Here is a 23,466-nt window from a genome sequence, read left to right as displayed (position 1 = left end):
ATCCTAACCCCTCCATTTGTGGAGGACAAAAATGGGCAGATTTGTAGACAAATAATGTCTGTCCATTTTGACCTCTACAAATGGATGGGTTAGGATGATCCTATGGAGTTGATTTTTTGTACACACCCCATCTATGTAAGGGCCTTTCAAATGCATTCATTTGGATCATCCTAACAAAGTAGGCCCCAATGTGATTGGGCGCTTAAGCTCACCAACACTTTCCTCAAATTATATATATATATATATATATATATATATATATATATATATATATATATATATATATATATATATATATATATATGAGAAAACGGTTCCTACACATGTGTAGAGAGTTCTCTACACACTAGCTTAAAATACAGTGGGGGCCCACATTGTTTGGGTGATCCAAGCCATCAATTTTAAAGGCTCTCACATAGATAGGGTGTCTACAAAAAATCAGATCCATAGGATCATCCCAACCCTACGATTTGTGGAGGTAAAATGGATGTCTTTAAACCTTCACAAATTAGTCCATTTTTTGCCTCCACAGTTCGAATGGTTAGGATGATCCTATGGATCTGATTTTTTATGGACACCCTATCTATGTGAGGGCCTTAAAAATGAATGGTTTAGATTACCCAAATAATGTGGCCCCCACTGTATTTTAAGCTAGTGTGTAGATAACTTATCTACACATATGTGTAGGAACCGTTTTCTCTCTCTCTCTCTCTCTATATATATATATATATATATATATATATATATGAGAAAACGGTTCCTACACATATGTGTAGATAGTTCTCTACACACTAGCTTAAAATACAGTGGGGGCCCACATTGTTTGGGTGATCCAAGCCATCCATTTTAAAGGCCCTCACATAGATAGGGTGTCTACAAAAAATCAGATCCATAGGATCATCCCAACCTTATGATTTGTGGAGGTAAAATGGATGTCTTTAAACCTTCACAAATTAGTCCATTTTTTGCCTCCACAGTTCGAATGGTTAGGATGATCCTATGGATCTGATTTTTTGTGGACACCCTATCTATGTGAGGGCCTTAAAAATGAATGGTTTGGATCACCCAAATAATGTGGCCCCCACTGTATTTTAAGCTAGTGTGTAGATAACTTATCTACACATATGTGTAGATAGTTCTCTACACACTAGCTTAAAATACAGTGGGGGCCCACATTTGTTTGGTACCCACATTTGTCTGGGTACCACAAGGCACCACAAAATGAAGTTCTAGGATGCCCCTTTGGTGCTGATTTTTTGGGCACACCTTATCTATGTTAGGACCTATCAAATGAATGCTTTGGATCATCCAAACAGCGTGGGCCCAATGTGTTTTTTTAAAGGGAGGAGTAGATAAGCTTATCTAGGGGAGAGACTAGAGACACTTTCCTCATATATATATATATATATATATATATATATACCAAAAGAAATTAAATGATTAAGGGGTGTATGAACACATAAAGGTGGTACGATGGATGTACAAGCCTTGATATTTAATCCAACAGCAGCAGCAGCTTAACAAGTCAGCTGCTGTTGGATCAAATATCAAGGATGGGATGATGAGTACATGTTTATACGCCCATTCATCATACAAATTTTCATTTTCTTTAACAAATGTTTGTTTTGGTACAACCAAAGATACCAGTCACATAGTCTAATTGCTTTGACTTGTTTTGTTGGCCCACCCACGTAGTCTATTTTTTACTGTTTAGTGTTTAGGCATTAAGAATAAAAAGTTGAAAACCGAATGACGGGTAACCCACGGGAACCAACGTCCGACCCAGACCCACCCGCGGGTTGGGTGCGGGTATTTTTTTTCGCGGGTAATGAAATTGGTACCCGTACCCCTGCGGGCCGGGTGTACCCGCGGGTACGGGTCCCATTTTGCCAAGTCTAATGGCTTCCATGGCTAATATGTGACATCATCCCATCTTAATATAGAAGCTACTGTTTTGGAAAAACAATGGATATAATATGCCAAAAAGTATTAAGAATAGTGGGAATAGCAAGTGGGTCCCACATATGTTGCCCCAAACATTGAAACCGACATTGGAATAGAATGCCAAACATAGCTAGCGCATTGGAATTTCGGTAATTTCTGTGTTGGTGATAAAATTTAAGCAACTGCTATTCAGACTCCCAACATTGTATTTGCAGTAGTTTGCCTCCCCGTAGCTCCTTCCACGTTTAATTAGAAGCAATATCCAAAAGTAAAATTCTTGAAATAAAGTTGCAATGTCAGTGACATTGCCACTAGTAGAAACGGTAAAGAGGCAACATCCCAAAAATAAACCATCCACATTCTCCTCTGGAACTCGTATATTTGGTTTTTTACTCAAAAATAGAAACTATTATGAGGCCAAGTCCAAACCTTCACATAATCAGTGGGCTCCACTAAGATTGTCCGAATTTTGCTTGTATATAACCTTTTAAAAATAATTCCCTTCCATTTGTCTTTTATCTAGCAAGCTCCACATGTCTAATTTTGAAATGACCATCTGTGGCCCCAATCATTTTGCATGAAATCCCATATCTTGTGAATTCGAAAATAGTGGGCCCCACTTTCTATTACCACCTAGCTATGAAATGCGTCACCATGTTGAAGCCTCCTGTATGGCCGAATAACACACCTTTGCACAAAAAAAAAAATATTCCACCACCATTCGGTCAACTTTGATCACAAATCGATTTTCATTTATAGCCGTTGATATTGGCACAACCATTGTATGATCCAAATGTCCAGTTAATATCCTACCACATAGCATTATAATAAGAAAGGCTGGCCAGCTCAAATTTAGATAATGAGAGAAAATGTATGATCGGTTGGGAGAGAGAGTGAGAGTTGGGCATACACAATGATCCAAACCTTTCAATTTAATGTATGGTCGGCTGCAATATAAATAATTAATGCTCCTAAAACCATTTCCGTAAGGTGATCCAAACCATCCAAATTATTGGCTACAATATAAATTAATCACACCATCAAACCATTTCTATTGGTTGATCTAAGCCGTTCATTTGTTGAGCGATAATGGAATTTGGTAATGCCCTAAATCATTTCTGTGGGAATTCAAACCGTATCAAAATGGGCCACAAGGTAAATTATTTGTATTACTCCTCTCATCTCCGAAAGCTAATCCGAACCATCCATTTGTTAACCCACTAAGTAAATTGAATGCACCTATAAACTCATGGCGTCCCTTAACCATTTTCGTAGGATAATCTAAACCGTCCATATGATAGGTCACAATCTAAATGGGCCGTATCTTGTAAATTATTTCCAACGTTGGCACATAATTAACAAAAAAAAAGAAGATTTTCCTTGGATGATCCTAATCGTCCAATTTAATGGTCATCACGTAAATTGGTTGGTTTTCAAAACCATTCTCATGGACTGATTCAAGATAACCAATTACTGGGCCATAAGACGATGCGAATCCTTCAAATTAATGGGCTAGAAGGGGTAGTTATCTCATACTTGAATTTTTCTTTGGAATTTCATCTCTTTAGCTCCATTTTCCGTGAAAATCAAGAAATAATCCTGAAACACCAAAAACAAGGAAAATACTTTAGTAGTACCGCGTTAAACACAAATTATGCATGATTTTCCTACCTACAATTCACACATAAATGCGCTCATCAGAGTTCAATCTTCTTTATGATGAACTGTAGTACTTGTTGGGTTAGAAGTGTTTTATGCTTTAGTCTCAATGGATTTCTTTTGCAATAAACTGTGATGAGCTTATTATTTCTACTTTCATTGGCTATTATGTCAAGAGGTAATGATTTAAACGGATATAGGAGGTAGGATAGTTTAGAGATTCTATCTCTTGATTATTGATATATGATGTTTCGTTAAAAATTGAAATGAAATTGGTCTCCTTATGTTTCCCGTGGATTTTGGAGTTCCAAAATGATCTTAATAGTTAGTGATGATGACATTTGAGGAACAGGTAGGGGTATTTGAGTGGAATAGTAATCATATTGGTAAAGTTTAGTCTGTTCTTTCAGGTTAGTTGATTGTAAGCTATGAAGATATTTGGCCGTAGTAGGGAAAGAAAAGATAAGATAAGTAGGGGTAGTTTTGAAAAGTATATTTGTAAGGTAATGGTAAACGATTGATATCTGCATTACCCTGTAGAAACAATATTTGGCCATACTCTTTTATTTAACAGGTACTATAATTAATCCATTTGTATGCTTTTGGTAGTGGCTTCTTTTATAACAGGTTCTATTACCCTCTCTTGTAGCTTCAATTTCTTTTAGTCTAGATAGTTGTTGCTTGAACCGAGTCATAATGAGTAACCCAAGCAGTTCATGGACAAAGAGAATAAACTTAGCTGGGGGCATTTATTCAACTAATAACATCAGCCTAATCTCTAAGTTCGATTCTGAATAGGATTTTATGATTGTTTTAGATGTTTTCATTCAAAAGGGAATGAAGATGTGATCAAGAATCTGAGCTTAATTTCCTCATTTTTCATGATTTATGATTTTTGGTGCTTGAGTCTCCTTTTAATGGATCCTTGTGTAAATTGGAGAGGGTTTAACCTTAAAAAAAAAAAAAAAACTATGCTGTTTGGACCTTCATTGAGTCTTTAATCTTGTGTTATAATGCTGGTGTCTATAGATTTGAGAACATAGTGTGGTGTATGTGAAATGGATCTTTTGCCTTTATATTGGCAGATTTTTGAACTCCAATTATATTGCATGCGAGTTCAATGCTATCCCTTGTTTATATTATTGTTCCCTGTCTTGTTTAAGCATGTAATACTTAAATGGTCTGGAGTTTTATCCTGTTTAGGCAATGAAACTTACAGGCATTTTATGAACCTAATGATGTTAAAATACCAGTCCATAGATATGTGTTTTTTTTTGCAATGTAGCTTGGGCTTTGCATATTGGTCTCTTATTTTAAGAACTAATCAGTCGGTGTTGGTAAAGGTTATCATGGATTTATCTAGTGTGGCATTGAAAGTGACATGTATTTCTGGCTTTGATCAAATCATCTTAGAGTTTTATGTTATTGCAGCGATGTTTACGCTGATGTCTTCATTAGGCCCTTGATGTTGCCATTATCCAGTTTCATAGCTTGGGTTTCTTGATTCAAAAGGTACAGGTTACAAATGAGAAGTATTGGTCTTATTCACCCCTTGTGTTTTTTACAATTGCCTTTGCAGTTTCTCTGGTTGATTTTTTTTTTTGAGATTACTTATATATATACACACACACACACATACTACTTTCAATAGTTGCATATTCCATAGCACAAGTGGCTGAAATTTATAGATTGACCTGATTGAAACAGTACTTACAATTGGCAGTCTCACATGATTTGTGAAATAAGAAATACAAAAGGAATGCTTATTGAATTTTATTTGAAAATTCTACATGGCTAGGAAATGAAACTGACTCCAATTTCATCCATTGAATAGTATATAGTGTCATTATTGATGTAAAAATTAATGAGGATTCCTTCCGCAAAATAGTAGTGTTGTTTATGGTGAAAAGTTAGTTTAGCAATGAAATTGGTTTGACTGTTCATTGGGCAGAATAGCTGGTTTAGTGGTTCAAAATTTTGTTCTTTTATTGGTACTAATCACCGGCTTCTTGGTCATTTTTATGATAAGTGTAGAGAGTAGATTAGTGTGCCTAAAGGTAATTAGTATGTTTGAGTTAAGAAGTTCCGTACATGTTTTTGGGTAGATATGCCACCTGTTTAGATTAATTTTGTGATTTTCTTAATAGTCCTGTATTTTATGATATATAAAAATTATTATTTGGTTTTCATTTAAAAAAACGACCTTATAGTTTCGATTATAAAATAAAGCTTGTGAAAAATTTGGTTAGTAAACAGTACTGTAATGCTTCATTACTTGTATATGTTTGGTTAGTTTTTATAATGATTAATCTTAATAAATATCTCCTGAAGGGTATCCTTGTCGTTTAATAATCAGTGAAAATGTAATAAACTGGAAATGTAATGATGGTTAAGTATATTTCCATAAGGGTTGAGAATTTAATGATTAGGAAAATGAAAATGAATTTGGCTTTGGCATTATTTCCTTGTCAAAATAATTATAAATCATTAAGTGTATATCTCAGAAGCTGGTTGTATGTTATTACTTTAGGTTAAATTTATGTGGAACAAGAATACTCATCAATAAGCCTATATGAGAAAAACTTGTTGAGATATTAAAGGTAAAATTAATTTGATGGACTCTATTACAATACAGATAAGTTTACATTTCATATGCTCACCATCATTGACATGCATATTTTTTTTAGAGGCTTAGTAATGTATACTTAGGGTTTTCTACTCTTACTAATTTAGGGCTAATTTAATCTTTCTAGCCTATTCATCGTATCATTGCAAGGGCGATGAAGGAGTCATCCCAAGCCCATTCATTTAGGGGACTTCTTAAGTCACAGAAGCATTTCCCCCTCTCTTTTAGAAGACTTTCCTAGTCTTTTAGACATGAACCTTAGATGGTAGTTCCCTCTATCATTGCACGGACAATGAAAGAGTCATCTAGAGCCCCCATTTAGGAGACCATCATGATTTCATTAGTGAGTTATACTAGGAGACTATCCGAGTCTCACAAGTAGTTGTACTCCCAATTAAGTTATAACTTTGTCTTTTAGATAGTTAGTCTTATTTAGCATTGCAAGGGTAATGATAGGAATACTTGGAGCCCACCTCTATGTCTAGGAGACTTGCCCAGTCTCACTAACACCCTTCTTTGTCTTCTCTTCTTCTAGCAGACTTGTTTTAGTTTAGTTAGCACTCCCTTTAGAGCCCATATATTAAGAGTCAACCCCTATAGACTAGGAGTTTACCCTCTGGTTAGGAGTCTACCCTCTGGTTAGGAGTTTGTCCTCTAGATAGGAGTCTGTCCCCTACTGTTAAGAGCCAGTCCCTCAGTTTAGGAGTCTGTCCTACTGTCATAGAGTCATAGGATTCTGTCCTACCTTTGCACAGTTCAGGATTCTGTCCTAACCTTTGCGCAGTTCAGGATTCTGTCCTAACCTTTGCGCAGTTCAGGAGTCTGTCCTACCATTATAAAGATAGGAGTCTGATCTTTCCTTTTAGGAGTCTGTTCTTTAGATAGGAGTATACCCTTAGGCTAGAGGGATTCTGTCTTTAGTTGAAATCCCGAAGGGCAACAACCAAGAGGGGGGTGAATTGGTGTTTTCAAATTTTTCTATTTGAAAAGCTAGGGCAAGTGAGTTTGGCCAAGTTAGTTCTAACCCTTGTTCAAGTTATATTAAAAATAAGAGGGAAAGAGATTACCAATGATTTATAGTGGTTCGGTCACAACTTGACCTACTCCACTACCCAAGTACTTCGCATTTCTTTGGAATTTTCTCCACTATGGTGAGACTCCTTGACGCCGTCTCACAGAGCGTATACACATTCACCACCTCAATAAGGGGACACACCCTTGTATTACAAATCCACCTCCAAAGATCTTCTTCATTGCACTCCAGCCTTGAAGCAAAAAACTCCTCTTTGCAATCTCACATACACACGAAAGGAAGAATAGGGGAAAATGAAGAACACTCAAGCCTCTTATAGGCGTATACAACTCTCAAAGCTCTCAAGACTCCCAATAATTAAAACTAAAAGCTTAGGGAGAACCTTTTTACAAGAAGTGAATGCAAGTTTAAATGCTCAAGAGATTTGGAGAAGAATCCTTTTGATTTTTCAAGAGAAAGCTCTAGGTTTGATATTCAAAATTTCAAAAGGTATTACAGAAAGTCTTTAATGGGGTTTAAATAGCCCTAGTTCATTTGGGAAGAACAAAGGGCGAAACTGTAATAAAACTGGGTGGTTGCACCTACCCACTGCAGACCCCAACGGCTAATTCGCGTTACCGTCGCTGTCGACCGAGCCACGGCGGCCGCTCGCCCTTTTTTATTTTCAAAATCTTTATCGCCGTAGTCGACCGAGATAATCGCGGTCGCCCGCAGAGGGCTAACTGTTTAAAAATATTTTGGCTTGAAAAAGGCTTACGTGGTCGACCGGACCTTCGCGGTCGCCCGCCATGTGCTTACTGTTTCTAAAATTTATTTTGCCTAAACACTTTCCGCGGTCGACCGGCCCCCACAAATTTCGAGATGCCTTGGAATTCCAGTTAGCATCTCGCGGTCGCCCTGCCTATCCCGGTCGACCGACCCTGAGTGAAAATCTATTTTTAACTTTAAAATCCAGGGGCTTTTGGGCCATGGTCTTTGGGCTTTAAACATGTGTTTTCAAATACATTTATGCACTTAGAAAAAAAGGTTTAAAAGATGATTTGAAAACATCAAAACATGTAAACAAAAAATGCCAAGAGGACTCCTATGCATTCTAAGAACTATAACCTTGGGTCTTCTTGATCTTTAATCTTGTTGGGCGCTTGCATAATATTCTCCTTGTCTTGAGATAGTCTTCGAATATGTTCTTGCACTTGTGGTTCCCTTGATTCTTCAATACACCATACGGCTTGAAAGGAGACCACCAAGACTTGACTTTCTCCAAGACTAGCCTTTGTTTTTCTTGCTCCAAGTGCTGACATGAATGAACCCTGTCTTAATCACAATACTAGAGCAACCATTAGCAAACAACCATAAATTTCGGTTTGTTGATCATCAAAACAAGAGAGGGACGTACCCTTGGACTTACATTAGTGTTGACACTCCGCCAGGCTGTGGATCACGGAGTGTGGTCATTTAGGTTCCCTCTAGCTAAAAGGGTGAAAAGATTTTCAAAATCTCAAAAGTATTTTGAAACATCAGAAAAGCTAGGAAAATTAGTAGCGTGTTAGGAAAGCTGTTTCCGAACTACATTGGCTTGATCTTCTTTCACGAGGTACGTAGGCAGTTTGGGATCTTCATCCCAAGTCCAGCAGAACCTTTCAAAATAAATATTTTCAAACTTTCAAAAAGAAATAATTCAAACCTCTTCAATAAATTGTTTTTTTTAAAAAAAAGATCTTCCTCTAGAGTTAGAAGTCTGTCCTAGAGTTGGAGAGTCCTAGAGTTAGGAGCCCTTGTGCGGTTAGTTTGACTAGTGTAGTTTCACAAAGTCGGTTGATGGCTAGCTTCAGGATGCACTTAGTCCGCCTATTGTTTCCCTAGGATACAACCTAGTTGCACAAAGGATGTAGGGACCACTTGCATTAGTATAGGGCTAAACTTGCATTTAGTTAGGGCATATAGGGTGTCCTAAAATTCACAATTCACTTCAACTTAACTAATCGCATACAAGAAGATTTAAAAACAAGTCAAGTCTTTTAGGTTGCGTCTAGTTTAGTGGTCTAGGCACAAATAGGCATTGTAGTTTAGAATAGGCCACAGAACTACGTAAACCTTGATTCCAAAAAGGGGCTTGGATACGTAGGCATCATGGGTGGCTGGTCATCCAAGTTCAGGTGAATACTGTTGCACATTTTTTATTGTTCGAGAGTTGTAAGGGTCTATGATCTGATATTTGTCTTTACTTATTGCATAGGTACATGTTAATATGTTTTCCTTCTATTACTTAGTTGTCCTATCTTTTACACAGCCTCACTTGCTTTTCTACACTTAGCTGCAGTATTAGACTGCTTTCTTTATTGTTCATTCACATGTTTAGATGGAGTATGCTCATTCTTTTATTGCTTTCTGTACTGCTATTCACATGCTTAGCTGTAGTATTTTGTATTTCTTTCTTACCTTACACGTTTACTCACATGCTTAGCTATCGTTCTTTACTGCTTTCCAGTTTATTATTTCTTGATAATATGCTTAGCTATAGCTTTTATATTACTTTTCTGCTTATTCTAGCCTATCATATCTGCTCATTATCATTGCCATTACCTGCTTAGCTATAGATATGCGTGCGTTTGTTTACCGCTTTCATAGATGTGATGAGTTATGATTAGATGGGATGTGTGAAGATAGGTAACAGGGTTGTCAGATATTGGATTAGCATTAGTCTTCTCCACCTCTTTATGTGATGGTGGATTCTAGTGTTCATTCCAATTGTCAGATAATTCTGATATCACTTCTCATTAGGACTTGGATATTTTATTCTTTCTTTTTCCCATCCCATGGTCATGCATGTTTAGGTAGATATTTTCTCGGGGATATTTGTTCTCATTTCACATGATTTTTGCCCAAAACTCTTCAAAGTTAGTAAAAAATGGCATAAGAGACCTAGTGTGCTAAGGCGAATGGGGTGCCTAACACCTCCCACGTTCGTAATCAGGCACGGACCCAAATTATCTCTGGATTTATCCATTGCACAGAGTAGATTTTTGGTTCCATAGTCGTATTCAATGAATGACGACTCTTCATATTTTAGGTACATCTTGATTCCGGGCTTGTCTCCAAATCAAGGGGTATCTTATACATCGCCACTCATGCTGTGAGGGCACCATTTCGAGAGAGCCTTGGTAGAGCTCTCCATCGTGTGGAGATCGAGAGGCCCCTTGGGGTTCAGCCTCGAGATCGCGAGTCCATAGGCTGGCAACTCTGCTAGGGATCTTTTGTGATATTGCCTAACTTTATAAAAATGCCATTTTAAGTAATTTTGAAGAAATTTGGGCCAAAATTATTTCAAATGGGAACTTTATTATTAGAAATTCAGGGGCACCAAATAGGTGCATAATAAAACAAGTGCTCACACACCATTTTCGTCCCTGCATATATTATCCTGTTTATTGGTTACTTTTCTGTTATGGTTTGTTGTGGATGGATATCAGATGACTTATTCGGGGTAGTATCAGCAGGAGCCACGAGAGCTATACCCGCTCTCACTCAGGCATCACTGCACCTATAGTACACTCAACACTTGGACACTTCGTGTGTAAAACAGACATAGTTCGTATACTGGACGACAGTCACATTGTACAAGTAATTATGCACCCGGCCAGGTGGACCTCAGCCTTAACCCTTCTATATATTGCATTGTCCATTGTTTGCATATAGGGACGAACATGTGTTGCTTACACATGTAGAGCTTAGAGTTAGGAGCCTTGTCCTATCTATAGACTAGGGTAGTTCACCTCGTGTGACTACAAAAACGGTTCTAGTACACTCATCAGTCTGTCATGAGTCAAGACATCCTTGACTCCGCTAGATTAAACTAGGGTTGGTGCCCCTGGTTAGGATATATATATATATATATATATATATGCCTATCTTTATTAATTATTAGATTAGGGCTTACTTATTTAGTGAGGTTTTCTTATTTAATTCAATCAGTTATATCAATTCATCTTTCAGATTTAGACCTGGTCAGTGGCTTCTACTTGCCACTCTTATGGTCGTGGTCTATTTCTTGATTCATTGATGATAAATTCAATCTTTATATCTATTGCTAATCCATCATTTATGTCGATTCATCTTTCAGATTTAGACTTGGTCATTGGTTTCTACTAACCATTCTTATGACCATAGTCTATCTCTTGATTCGTTGATGATAAAATCTGTTCTTTATGTCCATTGATTATTAGACTATGACCTACTTTCAGTGAGGCTTCCTTGTCTAAATCTATCAAATATATCAATCCATCTTTGAGAGTCAGATCTGGCCAATGGTCATACTTTTGCAAATATTGTGGCCATGGTCCATTCTCTATCCCTTTCGATCATAGATCTGTTCCACGCCATTTGTCATTAATTTACCTACCCTTGGATCATGTCGAGATCATTGATGGAAAAGTTTGATCTTATCTGTATCCTTTCGAGTGAGTGAAGTATTGCCAAAGATATTCTTTGTAAACTCCTGTGGATCCCGCCTGGAGGTGACCCACGAGGGTGCGTGTTATGATGATGATAGCGCATTTGTTCGTCGATTTTGAAGTGCTTGCTTTTCTCATAAATTTGGGATGAAATTCCGAATTGACGAGAGAAGCCATGACTAGAGTCGCCACCTAGATTAGGGACCTAGGACCCATGATTAACTCTGTGTATTTGGTCTACGATTCCGAGTTGGGTAAGTTACCTGGTTACAAAAAGGGAAGGTGTTTAGGCATCCTTCTTGCCCGACGAAAGTCGGTCTTTACCTTTTAAATGCTTTAGTTGGCTAAGTTTTAACTAAAGGGGGTAATGTGAGTTTTATTTGATAAACCTAAATATTACTAATAAATTGGCCATTCACAGTTTAGATCATAGTTGTAAATTCCGTTTCGGTCGCCATTTCGTTTTGGCCACCGAAACGGAATTTCGGTGGGATTTCGGTCATTTCTGTGCATTTCGGTCGAAACTTTTCGTTCACACAAAAAATATATTAAAAAATATGAGAAAAATCCAAAAAAATAAAAAATCAATAGAAAAAGATGAAAAACTAATAAATAGTCCAAAATATGTGTCCCAAAAGGCATATTCATTACTTAAACACAAAGTCTTGCACAAGTGCAACTGATAGTCTGATACATAGAAAAACATTAAAAAAAAAAGATACATGAAAATGAAACATAGACAATAGCTAGTAGCAACAACTCTCAGTCATCATAACCCGGATGATCATACTCAATGTCTTCTTCGTCGTCGTCGTCGTCGCCGCTGCCGTCATCACCACCTGGACCACCAGTATGGACATTTTCTTCAAGAGGCATGAGAAAGTCGTCATTGTCGTCCCCGGCCCCAACCACAACAGTAGGTGCTTTAAGATTTTCCCACCCAATGTCTTCCGGCGTGAATATGACATCTTCTTCTTCTGCAACCCAATCCATCATGACATCCAGATGGTTTATGCTTAAAGGGTCACTAGTGGTAGATGATTTCCTCAACAAGTCCCTGAAAAGGAAAACATTAAGTTTAATCAATGTCAAAGGTTAAACTTAAAAGCTTAAAGTTATGAGGTGAGAGTTGAAAACATTATATTACGTTGTATACCTTTCTCGAAACTTAAGATTGTAATGGACAAACACCAAGTCATCTAATCTCTGGTGCTCCAACCTATTTCTCTTTGCAGAGTGAATGTGTTCGAAGGTGCTCCAATTCCTTTCACACCCAGTCGCACTGCAGGTCTGACTGAGAATTCTGATCGCAAATGTCTGTAATTCTTCCACGTCACCTCCGAATTGATTCCACCATGCAACTGTAAAGTAATAAATAGTAAATCATTATTTGTTGAGAAACTGAAAGTTAAAATGAATTATACTTAATTAAACAAAAAACTCAAATATACCTGGTCCCAACTTCGTTCGGTTGCGGATTGCAAGCTTCATTCCAAACATACCCTTAGCGTCTCGATAATCCTCAATCTGATTGGTGATGAGGTCTTGTGTACCTTCATCAGGTACCAGTCGAGTGATGCATGCCAACAAGCCTCTGGTTACTTCACTGTGCCTAGAGAAGGTAGGAGTGAAAAAGAGAGCAGGGTTAAGAAAATATCCTGCTACATGGAGGGGACTGTGGAGTTGCCTATCCCATCTTTGGTCGATGATCCTCCAGATGAGATTGTAATCTGATTTTCTCTTCAACCTCTCCTTGATGTTCTCTTTGGCCTTATCCATAGCCTCATATAGGTAACCCATCGCCGGTTTGTCCTGCCGATCTACCAAGCGCAGCACTCTCACTAAAGGCTCGCTGATGTTTAGAATGTACTTGCATTGGTCCCAAAAAGATTTATCCAACACAGTACTAACTACCCCTTCACTCAGTGGGTGTTGGACAAACCTACTAGTACTATACTCATCAGACACAAACATCTGCTGAAGTGCTTTCCGATTCAACACCAGACTTTGTATGCTAATGAAATTTGTAGCAAATCTGGTTGCAGCAGGGCGGCACAACTCCTTCCCTCCTGTGAACTTCTTCCTCATCAAATTCAAGAGGCTTCCATGGTTGTAGATGAACTTTGTAATCGTTCGAGCCCTCTCAATTGTGGTTGCTATGTGAGGAAATACAGTCGGTTTGCACAGATGCTCCAAGATGAGATCTAAGCAATGAGCTGCGCACGGAGTCCAGAAGAATGTACCAAACGCGGCTTCTAGTCTTTTCCCAGCAGCTTTGTAACTTGGCTCACTGTCAGTTACAAATTGCACCACATATTCCGGATTCACCTCTCCGACAATCTTTGCAAAGATATTGTATAATTCATCGGCATTCTTCACTATGCTAGATGCATCAACGGATTTGAGGAATATGACTCCTTTAGGGCAGTACACCAAAAAGTTGATTAGGGAACGTTGTTTGGTGTCTGTCCATCCATCTGCCATAATGCTACAACCAGTGTATCTCCACGACATCTTAATTTCCTCCAAGTAGTTGTTTACCTCATCCACTGTATTCTTCAAAATGGGACCCCTTAAAGTATGATAAGTAGGTGCCTTATAACCCGAACCCACGGCATTCACAGCGTCAAACATAGGTTGCCAGAAAGGTGAATTGGCAACGTTGAAAGGGAGATTGGCATCGTAGCAAAGCATGCCAACCGCCATGTCTGCTCTATCCATTGTTTCTTTAGTAGCCAAAGCACTTTTAATGCTTGGCTGGGCTCCAGGGGTTGTTCGTGCTGCAAAGAAATTCCTGATCCCTCCTGTGATTCCCTTCTTCTTCCTTTTTGTACCACTCGGTTCTACAAGAACTTCCTTACCTCTTCGTTGAGGGACTTGAGGCAATTGTGTGCCAAGGTCTTCTTCATCCTGCTCTTCTTCTTCGTCTGGTGTGCCATAAAAACCTCCAACCTCTGCTCTGGATATGCTCATCTAGCCCTTTCTTTTCTCTTTGCATCTAAAAGGTGCTTCATTCGATATTTTACATCTTCAGTCACTTTTTTGCATGATGCTACTTCACCAGGAACAACCGCTAAATGTTCTTTCAAGCGGGTTATACCTCCACCCGATATGACTTTGCCACAGAATATGCAAGTTATTTTATTTCTTTGACCCGGAACCAATGTACCGTAAGACCATGCCGGGTCATCCGATCTAGCGGGTGCCGAACCAATAGAGGATGCTCCTGCGGAAGGTCCCGAACCCGACCCACTCATTCTGAAATGAAGTAGAAGAAGGGGAAAAATGAATTAGAAGAAAGAAAATTGAAACAAATTACAAAAAAATGAAGTAGAAGGGGACAAATGAAGTAAGAAATAAAAGAAAGGAAATGGAAAGAAATAAAGAGAACCTTGGGGTTGAACTTGAGTTGAAGAGAAGAAGAAAAAATTAGCCTTCACTCACTTGAAATAAGCCTTTGGAAATAGTTCTTGACTTCTTGTAGTGGTAAGTTGAATGTATGCCTTCCCTTTGCTCCAAAATAGACTTGGATTGAGTTGAAGAAGAGGGTAGACTTGTAGGAAATTTAGTAGAATAGATAGTGTAAGTGAAAGTAGAGAAGAGAAGGAGAATCACTTATGTGAAGGTGGAGGAAAAGAAGGTAGGGAAAATGCTATTTATAGAGTTTTTTATTGATTGTGCATTTAAAAATGACTAAAATACCCTTCCCAACAGCTATAAACGGTCACATTTTGAGGTTAAAATGGTCAAAAACCAAAAAGAGCCGTTGCAGGGGCATTGTCGTAAATTCTGCAAGTCAAACTAGCCGTTATGGACGATTTCGGCCGGAATGGAGAATTTCGTCCATTCCGGACGAAATTCCGGATTTCGTCCATTCCGGACGAAATTCCGGATTTCGGAAAATTTCGTCCGGAATGGACGAAATGGAACGAAATTTCGTCCGAAACGAAATTTTGTCAATTTCATTCCGAAATTTGAACGAAACCGGTTCGTTTCGTCCATTCCGGACGAAACGAAACGGTATTTACAACTATGGTTTAGATTCATGCGAGCCAGGAGTGCATCCTACATGCAACTACATGCCTACTCTTTTGATGTTTTATTGAGATTGATGAGATTTAGTTTGAGTTGGATTAGATTGTGTGAACTATATTACATGCTCCTAAGTCTAATGCAATGGACTTAAGTTGCACTTTTAGTTTATTTGCGAACTTTGGATTCCAAGAATTCTATTTTTGGGGAACCTAGAGTGTGATTTCTAAGTTTAGAACCTTAGAACTTTATATTTTGGAGATTGGGATATTCCAATTTAAGTGATTACGAGTTCTTAGATTCTTTAAAATTTTTGAATTCTTTTGAGTTCCAAACTCAAACAAACCAACTAAGCATGCAAAGAAAGCGAACTAACATGCGAATTAACAAAACATGCAAAGAGAAAGCAAAGCACAACAACTAAACATGTGATTCCTAAGCTTATGATGAGAACAATTATTAAATATAGAAATTTAAAATAGGCAATTACTCATGCAACTAAAAAAGAAACATCTAACATGCGAAAAGATTTAAGGGAAATGAGAGGGTGAACAACGGAATAGAAGAGATGAAGAGGGGGGTGGAGAAATGTGCAGAAAGGTGCGGAAATGTGCGACTGAACTTGAGAGTGCCAAGTTGCCTACGTACTTCGTGGTGGGGATCAAGCCACAAGTAGTTCCATTAGGAGATTTGGATTTTGACAGATGGAATTTTGGAATTGGAATTGATATTTAGATTGGAATTTTGAATTGGAATGGGTTTCAAGGGTTTGAACAAAGAATCATCTATATCCAAGAAATGTGATTTGAGGGTCCAAGGGATGGGCTTATGAAATTCGGCTAAGTGAATGGGATTTGGGCTGTGTTGGACATAAGGATGCAATTCGGTTGGGGTCTAGGGGCTGCAATGTGGTTCGGGTATAAGGCTGCAACTCAGTTGGGATGCAAAGGAGGGTAAGAGGAAATGATTGTTTAAGTTATGGGTTTGGTCAACTAGGGTGAGCTAACTCGGGTTAGACTCGCATTGGACTCGGGTTGAGTTCGGGTCCGAGTTGGACTGAGTGGGGTCAGGTTAGGTTCAGGTTGAACCGAGTTGAGTTGGGTTAGGTTTGGGTCAAACCAGATTGTGTAGGTTGCGGGTATCGATCTGATGAGGCTATGGGAACGACTATGATTGGAGGTAGGGGCAAAGAGGAGTAGCCGGATGGAGTGTTGTGTGTTGGCCGAAGAGGCACGTGGGATTGCTTGATATGATGTGGCGCTAAAAGAATGGGTTCTTGGAATATGAATTTAATGAAATTGATGAGGTCTGGTGGTATTTGATGTGGGTGGCTATGGGTTATAATGATTATGGTGATGTGTGCTGTGGGGATAGATCTACAGTGAGGGGTATGCGGGTGTAGGATTTGGGGTGTGATGGATGGGGAGTGTGACATGGACTATAGGCTATGGGTACATGGTGAGATGGGGTTGGGATCATGGTCTTTAGGCTATGGGTATTTAATTATGGGATGGTCATGGTAAATGGTTATTAGCTATGGGCATGGTAAAAAGGGTTGCGGCTTTGGGTTAATGGGGGTATGAGATGTGAGGGGCTCATTTATGGAATCTGTTGGGTATTAAACATGGGATATGGAGATGGGGTTCGGTTTATGAAGTGTGGGTATTAACTAAGAGATGGTCGTGGGACATGGTTAGTGGCTATGTATATAGTATTCTGCGTAGTGGGTTAACGGGGGTATGGGTAATGGCTATGGCGTATATGTTAATGGGAGTATGGCATGGGAGCTGATGGCTATGGCTAGTGCTATGGTAATAACCTGGTGGTATGTGAGGTGTTGAGGATGGGATGCATGTTGGGGAGGGATTGATGAATGATATGGCCATTTGAATGGTGGGGTGCTAGCATTGTATAGGTAGTGCTCGGATGGGTTATGGAATTGTGGCTGAATGATGTTGAGGAGAGGGTGTATGGCCAGGTTATAAACTATGAGAATGGGGATGAGTAATTTAAGCTATGGGATGGGTCATGAGAACATTAGATGGTGTACGACTGATTAAAATGATGGGTCGAATTGGGACAGACCAAGTTGAGTTGAGGTAAGACCGGCTTGAATGGGTTGGGTCGGGTTAGGCCTGGTTTGGGCCGGGTTGAATCGGGTCATCTTGACTTGGGTCGGCTCGGGTTGGCTGGGGTTGACTCGGGTTAGACCCGAGTTGGCTTGGGTTGGACTCTGGCTGACTCGGGTTAGCTTGGATCGGCTCCGAGTTGGACCGAATTAGCTCGGGCTGAAATCAGGTTGACTTGGGTTGGGTGAATCGGGGTTGGACCAGGTAGGTCTGATTTGGGTTAAGCCAAATCCGGGTTGGATCGGGGCTGCAGGTTGCGGGTTTAAGGTCAGGGTTTGGGTTTGGGTTCGGGTTTAAAGTCGGGGTTTGGGTTCCCATTACAGCTCTATGTGCGTTTGGAGTACGGATATGGTCGTTGGGTATGGGCTTAGATAAGAGGATGATGGTACCAATGCCATTTAGATTTGGTAGGGTTATGGACTATGGTATATGGTTATTGGCTATGGTATATCATGGCATAGGTATGGGCAAAATTGTGCTTTGGTGGAGACATGGCTGGGCATAGGCTATTACACTGTGATATTATGGGCGTACATGTAATCAATTGGAATAACAGAGGAGAGAGTGGGATGAAAGGATAGTAGAAGCTTGAAGGATGTGGGAGGTGGGACAAGGTCTTATGGTGTTGGAACATGTACATGGTGGTCATGAGGATATGGTTATTAGATATAGGTATGGTCTAATGAGGGATCAATCGGGATGTGACCGAGTGGAATTAATTCGGGTGGAATGTTTAGGCATGGTGAAATGATATAGGATAGGTTATGGGATGGGTTTATGCCATGTCGATGAAGATATGGGTTTTCGGCTACAACAAATGGAGTGGGGGGAGAGGTTGGGATCGGTCATAACAATAATGGGATTGGGTTGGGGTTTTGTCTTGGTTGTATGATCAAGGGTTGGGTTTGCTGGATTACACTGGGGCTGTTTTAGGGTGTTACTAGGAGAGACCGAATCGGGACCCGGGATTAAGAAGATAGAAATAAAGAAAAGAAAAAGAAAAGAGAAAAGACCATATTAATCTAAAAAACAATATCCTAATCATAAAAGCTTCTCAAGATGGACTCTTTTTGAAATTACTGATTTGTGAAACCTTTTCTCAAATTTAAGATTAGAACAAGCTAGTTCTCCAAAATAACTTTTTTCTAATCACAAGTTATGGGCTTATCAACTTTGATTCAAGAATTCCCTAGATTGAAATTTTTGAATTTTGGATTTTCTCATCTTAGATCAAGATCTCATCCAATCCTAAAAACTTCAATCCAAGAATTTCTTTCGGAAAGCTCACATCAATTTCAACATAAATTTGGAAAACAAACTCGGCCTACCTCTTTTGTAATGATGCTCTCTTCTTTCGAATTCCTTTGATGGATGATTCCTTGAACACGATGACTTGTTGATGACAATGATTCCTCGAAGACGATGACTCTTTTGGCGGGCTAAAGGTTTGGGTTGCTGAGGGTTGAGGGTGAGGCCAAACTTGCTAAGTGGTTATAGAGAGAGAGAGAGAGAGAGAGAGAGCTAAGACTTTTCCTTGTGTGGGCTCTTGGAGTATTGGGTTGTTTAGAGCGAAGAAGAGAACATGGGTATTTATAGGTGTCTTTTGAGATATTTTGAGAATTTTTAAGGATCTTTGAAATCTCTCTAGATTGATTTCCCTAGGAAAATGTTTCTAGCTTCCCCTCCAAGTTTTTCAAATTCATCTCCTAAGGATATTTTATTTCTTTAAAGTTTGAAATATTTTGGATATTTGCAATCATTCTTGAGGATAAAATCAATAGAGAAGAATTTCTTATTCTTTATGCTCAAGACATCACATTTTAGACCAAAATTGAGATCTTTGGAAATCTTTGGATGGATCTTTGAAGGAGAAAAGGTTGTGGCTTTAATGAGATTTTGTGGGTCCCACCAAATTTCACAATTTCTACAGTCTTTTGGGCTTTTTGGAAACTACAAAGAGGGGGTTGATTTGGGGAACATTGGGGGGAGAGAGTAACAAACTTTTTGTGTGTGTCTTCTATTGGAAGAGGGTAGGCTGTATTTATAGAGCTAGAATGGGAGGGGTTGCTAAGTTAGAGCATTGGAGAGCAAGGGTTGTGATTGAAAGATGAAAAAATTAGAAATGATGGCAATGTGTAGACACTCCCATTTTGCTACACTTTAAAAAGCAAAAGATTCGGTAGTTTGTCAAGTCTCGAGTCCATATTCCGCAAATAGATTAGGCATCCATGCATTCTAGGTTAGATTTCATCTCATTTTAGGTGTTTGGAAGTTGATTCGCAATCCTAAAGGTTTCTAGGGTGTTCCAATAGTATCTGGAAGATGAAAATTCAAGTTTTCAAGCAAGTGAAAAAACCTGCTATTTTCGAAATTTCTCAGGGTTTTCCCTTGTTTCACCAAATTTTGTACCTCAGGGGTAATTTGGTCATTTTCAATATGTTTCATTTGACCTCTAGGATGTGTCTAAGGAATCTTAGATGATTTCATGAATTTTGGAAAGCCTGCTAAATTTAGAGAATCTCAGGGGTTTCGCTTGACTTGGAAATTTTATGTGTCAAAGGCATTTTGGGTATTTTCAGGGGGTACCAAATGATCCTGTTTGATATTGCCCACCAAAATGATCTAATTTTAAAAGTTTCTATTTTTGAAGTTTGACCACAAAGACTTCATTTTTAACTTTTCCCTTTAAGGGGTGAACCAATTTGAGGGTATTTTGGTCGTATTTGGATGTGTAATGGTCGATAGGGGTATTTTGTTCCGAAAAATTATTTTTTTCTAAAGGGGATGGTACGACCATATGTCGATGGTGCACCATAAATATCATATGAGTTGGGTTCATCAATAAAAATTTTAAATTTAAAGGATTTTATTGAATTTTCATTGAAAAAACCCAAAATACATGTCATAAGGCCCATTAGGCTAAAGCCCACAAGGTGGGGGTCTATGTGGACCCACCCATGTGGGTCAGCAACATAAGTGAGCACCCCACATGAGGAGGCCACATACGAAAACGTCAAACATGGGATGAGGTGGTTCGTGACATCATAGTTGTTTTGAAAAAATAATAAAGAAATGAAGAGTTATAATTAGAAATGACTTGTATGGTCAGGTTGCTAAAACGGCCATAACGTTTTACCTTATCATCTAAAAAATTGACTGTTATACTCGTTTCGAACGTCTCGAAAAGATCTACAACTTTCTAGTTTATGACTTTTCCTAAATCAGCCTTTAAATATGTCAAAAACGAGCTCAAACATCGAGCAGCCCTTTTTGGTTGATCTTGAAGGATCTTCATTGTGTAATTTAGCATTGCTTAGCTTGCAAGAAACAAGATTTAGAAATAAGTTCAATATGGAAATCAAAGAATGAGAAAGTCAATGCACAAATTTGAAACAAGCCAAAGGGAAGAGTGCTCACAATGAAAATTTTCAAAATCATTCAACCTAAGTCTTTTATGTATAAAATCAAACCTTCCCAAGGCAATTCTTTCCCTTGGAAAATTCGCCCCTCTCTCTTTCCCCTTGGAATTCATTCCATCTTTTTTGTGCTTTGGTGCTCATATCTTCCACTTGGTTCTACATAAAGTACTTTCACATATTCAACATATTGGAGGCTAGATTATTATTCTTTGGGGTTTTCTTTTGCGATTAAAAGGGTAAGTCAAAGTGTATATCTAAGGATCACTTACCCTAGAGACAATGAGAGCTAGCAATGTTTCTTTTCTAAACTCTCTTTCATGTAGTTTAAACTAGAAGCATGCTAAGAGTAAATTTAGGATTTTCCTTGAAAAGTTATCAAAACGAAAGTGGTTACATGTGAAATTTTGAGGAGATGAGATCAGGTTTAAGTTATTTTATAATCTGAAATTTTTCTTGAGAAATCTATTTTTTAATATTAAAATATGATTTTTTGAAAATAAGAAGGTTTAAAACCACTTTACAAAGCAACTATAATAAGCCCTTGAAATTTCTTGAGTTTTTTAATTCCTGAGTCTTTTGTGTATTAAAAAGTATAGAAATCTAAAATTTTCAAGAATTTTGATTTCGTTTTGACCTTTTGAACTTTACCCTTAAAGGGGGAAAATTCCAAAGATCGAATTTAAAAAGATGTCAAAATAATAAAAAATCAATGAAAATTTAAACATAATTGACTTTTAAGGTTTTGAAACAGTACGAATTTTTTGAAAAATTTTGGATTTAATTTAAGGGGTTTAAAAATTTATTTAATTCTAGGGGCATTTTTGGAAAAAATCAATTTTTGAAAAGTATATAGGGTTTTCAAAATTGAAATTTGGATGAAAAATAACTAAAACCTGATCTAATATCCTGTGATTTTTTTAAGATTTTTTGTTGCTGTTAGATATTTTTTATGCCAAATCAAGCATGCCATATTAAATCTAAAAAAATAGTAAATTGTAATAAAAAATTCTGTAAATAGTTTGTTGATATTTACTGCTGGAATGACAAGTTCTCACGTAGTTTGGATTGATTCGGACTATTTTTACTATGTGTTCTTTTGTAATTTCATAATCTGGACAAATATTTTTTAAATCGAAAATTGTTAGTAAATCATCTTTAAAATCCATGAAAAGTTTACAGTAATCTTCTATGGTCAAGAGAAAACTACTGTAAAAATTTCATCTTATTTCGATTAGATTTGTTATAAGTTCATGTGTAAATTTATATTCTGGACAAAAATCTTCAACGTTGGAAAACGGATAACAAAACACATTTAAAATCCATGAAAATTGTACAATAGACTTTTCTGGTCAAGAGAAAGCTACTATAAAAATTCATCTTATTTCGATTAGATTTGCTATAAGTTGATGTGTAAATCTATAATCTGAATTGAATTTTTTTTAAATATTTAAGAAAATCGAAATAAATTCAAATTGTTATAAATTGTTTTTGAGAATTCTAATGCTCCATCATGTATTTAATCTTTAAACTATCGAAATAGAAACCTTAGGAATCATTGATTCCCTTTGCTAATTTGCAATGCTATGATAGTTTAACCGCCAAGATTGTGTTCATCATCGTATCCTAATTGCGATCAATCCATGATAATTTGAGCATTTAAATTATCGTATGTTGTTGGCTCCGAGGTCCACTGTTCACGGAAATCCTAAGAACTATGCCAAGCAATAACATACTATAATTTACGTGCCAAATTATGCAAGGGTGGAAAGCACGATTCCCTTCCATGGATGCAACTCAAGGCTGAAACTTGTCAGAATTAGAGCCATTGGTGTTCCTTAGATTTTAGGAGTCGGAAACCTTTAAAGATCTGAAATCATTATCTTCAATGAATTGAATTAATTTACTCCATGTCTTTTGGGAACCTTTGGATTGCGGTCTCCCATCGTAGGAACCTTTAGGGCCCTTAGGAACACTTCTGTCACGTTGTGTTTTAGGTTTTAGGATGTCCTAGAGTTAGGGAGTTCAGCCTCATCACGACCGATTACTATTATTAGCAATTGAGTCATAGATCTAGTTACACTAGTTACCCCTTTTTCCCATAGGACAAGCCTAGTTACCTAGGATGTAGGCTCACATGCATTAGTCTAAGGGATGTCTTGCACTTAGATAGGAC

At 38.0% G+C, this 23,466-nt stretch overlaps 1 protein-coding gene and 1 long non-coding RNA gene across 3 annotated transcripts in view; one reads left to right on the top strand and one right to left on the bottom strand.

Moving 5' to 3' along the window:
- The window catches only part of LOC143862057 (uncharacterized), an 80,393-nt gene that overhangs the window by 4,311 nt on the left and 52,616 nt on the right, over window positions 1-23,466 (top strand). For both annotated transcript variants that reach the window (XR_013240136.1, XR_013240138.1), the window contains exon 2: window positions 5,035-5,115. This is a non-coding gene — a long non-coding RNA (uncharacterized LOC143862057). The remainder of the gene's footprint in view (window positions 1-5,034; window positions 5,116-23,466) is intronic.
- On the bottom strand, window positions 11,408-13,225 carry LOC143858752 (uncharacterized). Its single transcript, XM_077369466.1, has 4 exons — window positions 13,165-13,225; window positions 12,870-13,074; window positions 12,553-12,770; window positions 11,408-11,523 (listed from the first exon to the last, which is right to left on the bottom strand). The coding sequence occupies exons 1-4, from the start codon at window positions 13,211-13,213 to the stop codon at window positions 11,408-11,410; spliced, it is 588 nt and encodes a 195-aa protein (XP_077225581.1). The 5' UTR covers window positions 13,214-13,225.

This window comes from Tasmannia lanceolata, unplaced genomic scaffold (assembly GCF_043159265.1).
Source record: "Tasmannia lanceolata isolate RefF3 unplaced genomic scaffold, GAP_Taslan_0.1 ptg000003l, whole genome shotgun sequence".
Taxonomy (NCBI): Eukaryota; Viridiplantae; Streptophyta; class Magnoliopsida; order Canellales; family Winteraceae; genus Tasmannia; species Tasmannia lanceolata.
The sequence above is the reverse complement of the archived record's forward strand: the minus strand, read 5'-3'. Positions and strand labels throughout refer to the sequence as shown.

Coding starts and splice junctions, on each gene's coding strand:
- LOC143858752 (XM_077369466.1), bottom strand. CDS start 13,213: ATGTTTGGAATGAAGCTTGCAATCCGCAACCGAACGAAGTTGGGACCA. Junction 13,075..13,164: donor CCGAACGAAGTTGGGACCAG/GTATATTTGAGT, acceptor ATTACTTTACAG/TTGCATGGTGGAATCAATTC. Junction 11,524..12,552: donor TGTCCATACTGGTGGTCCAG/GTGGTGATGACG, acceptor TATATTTGATAG/ATTTAGACAAGGAAGCCTCA.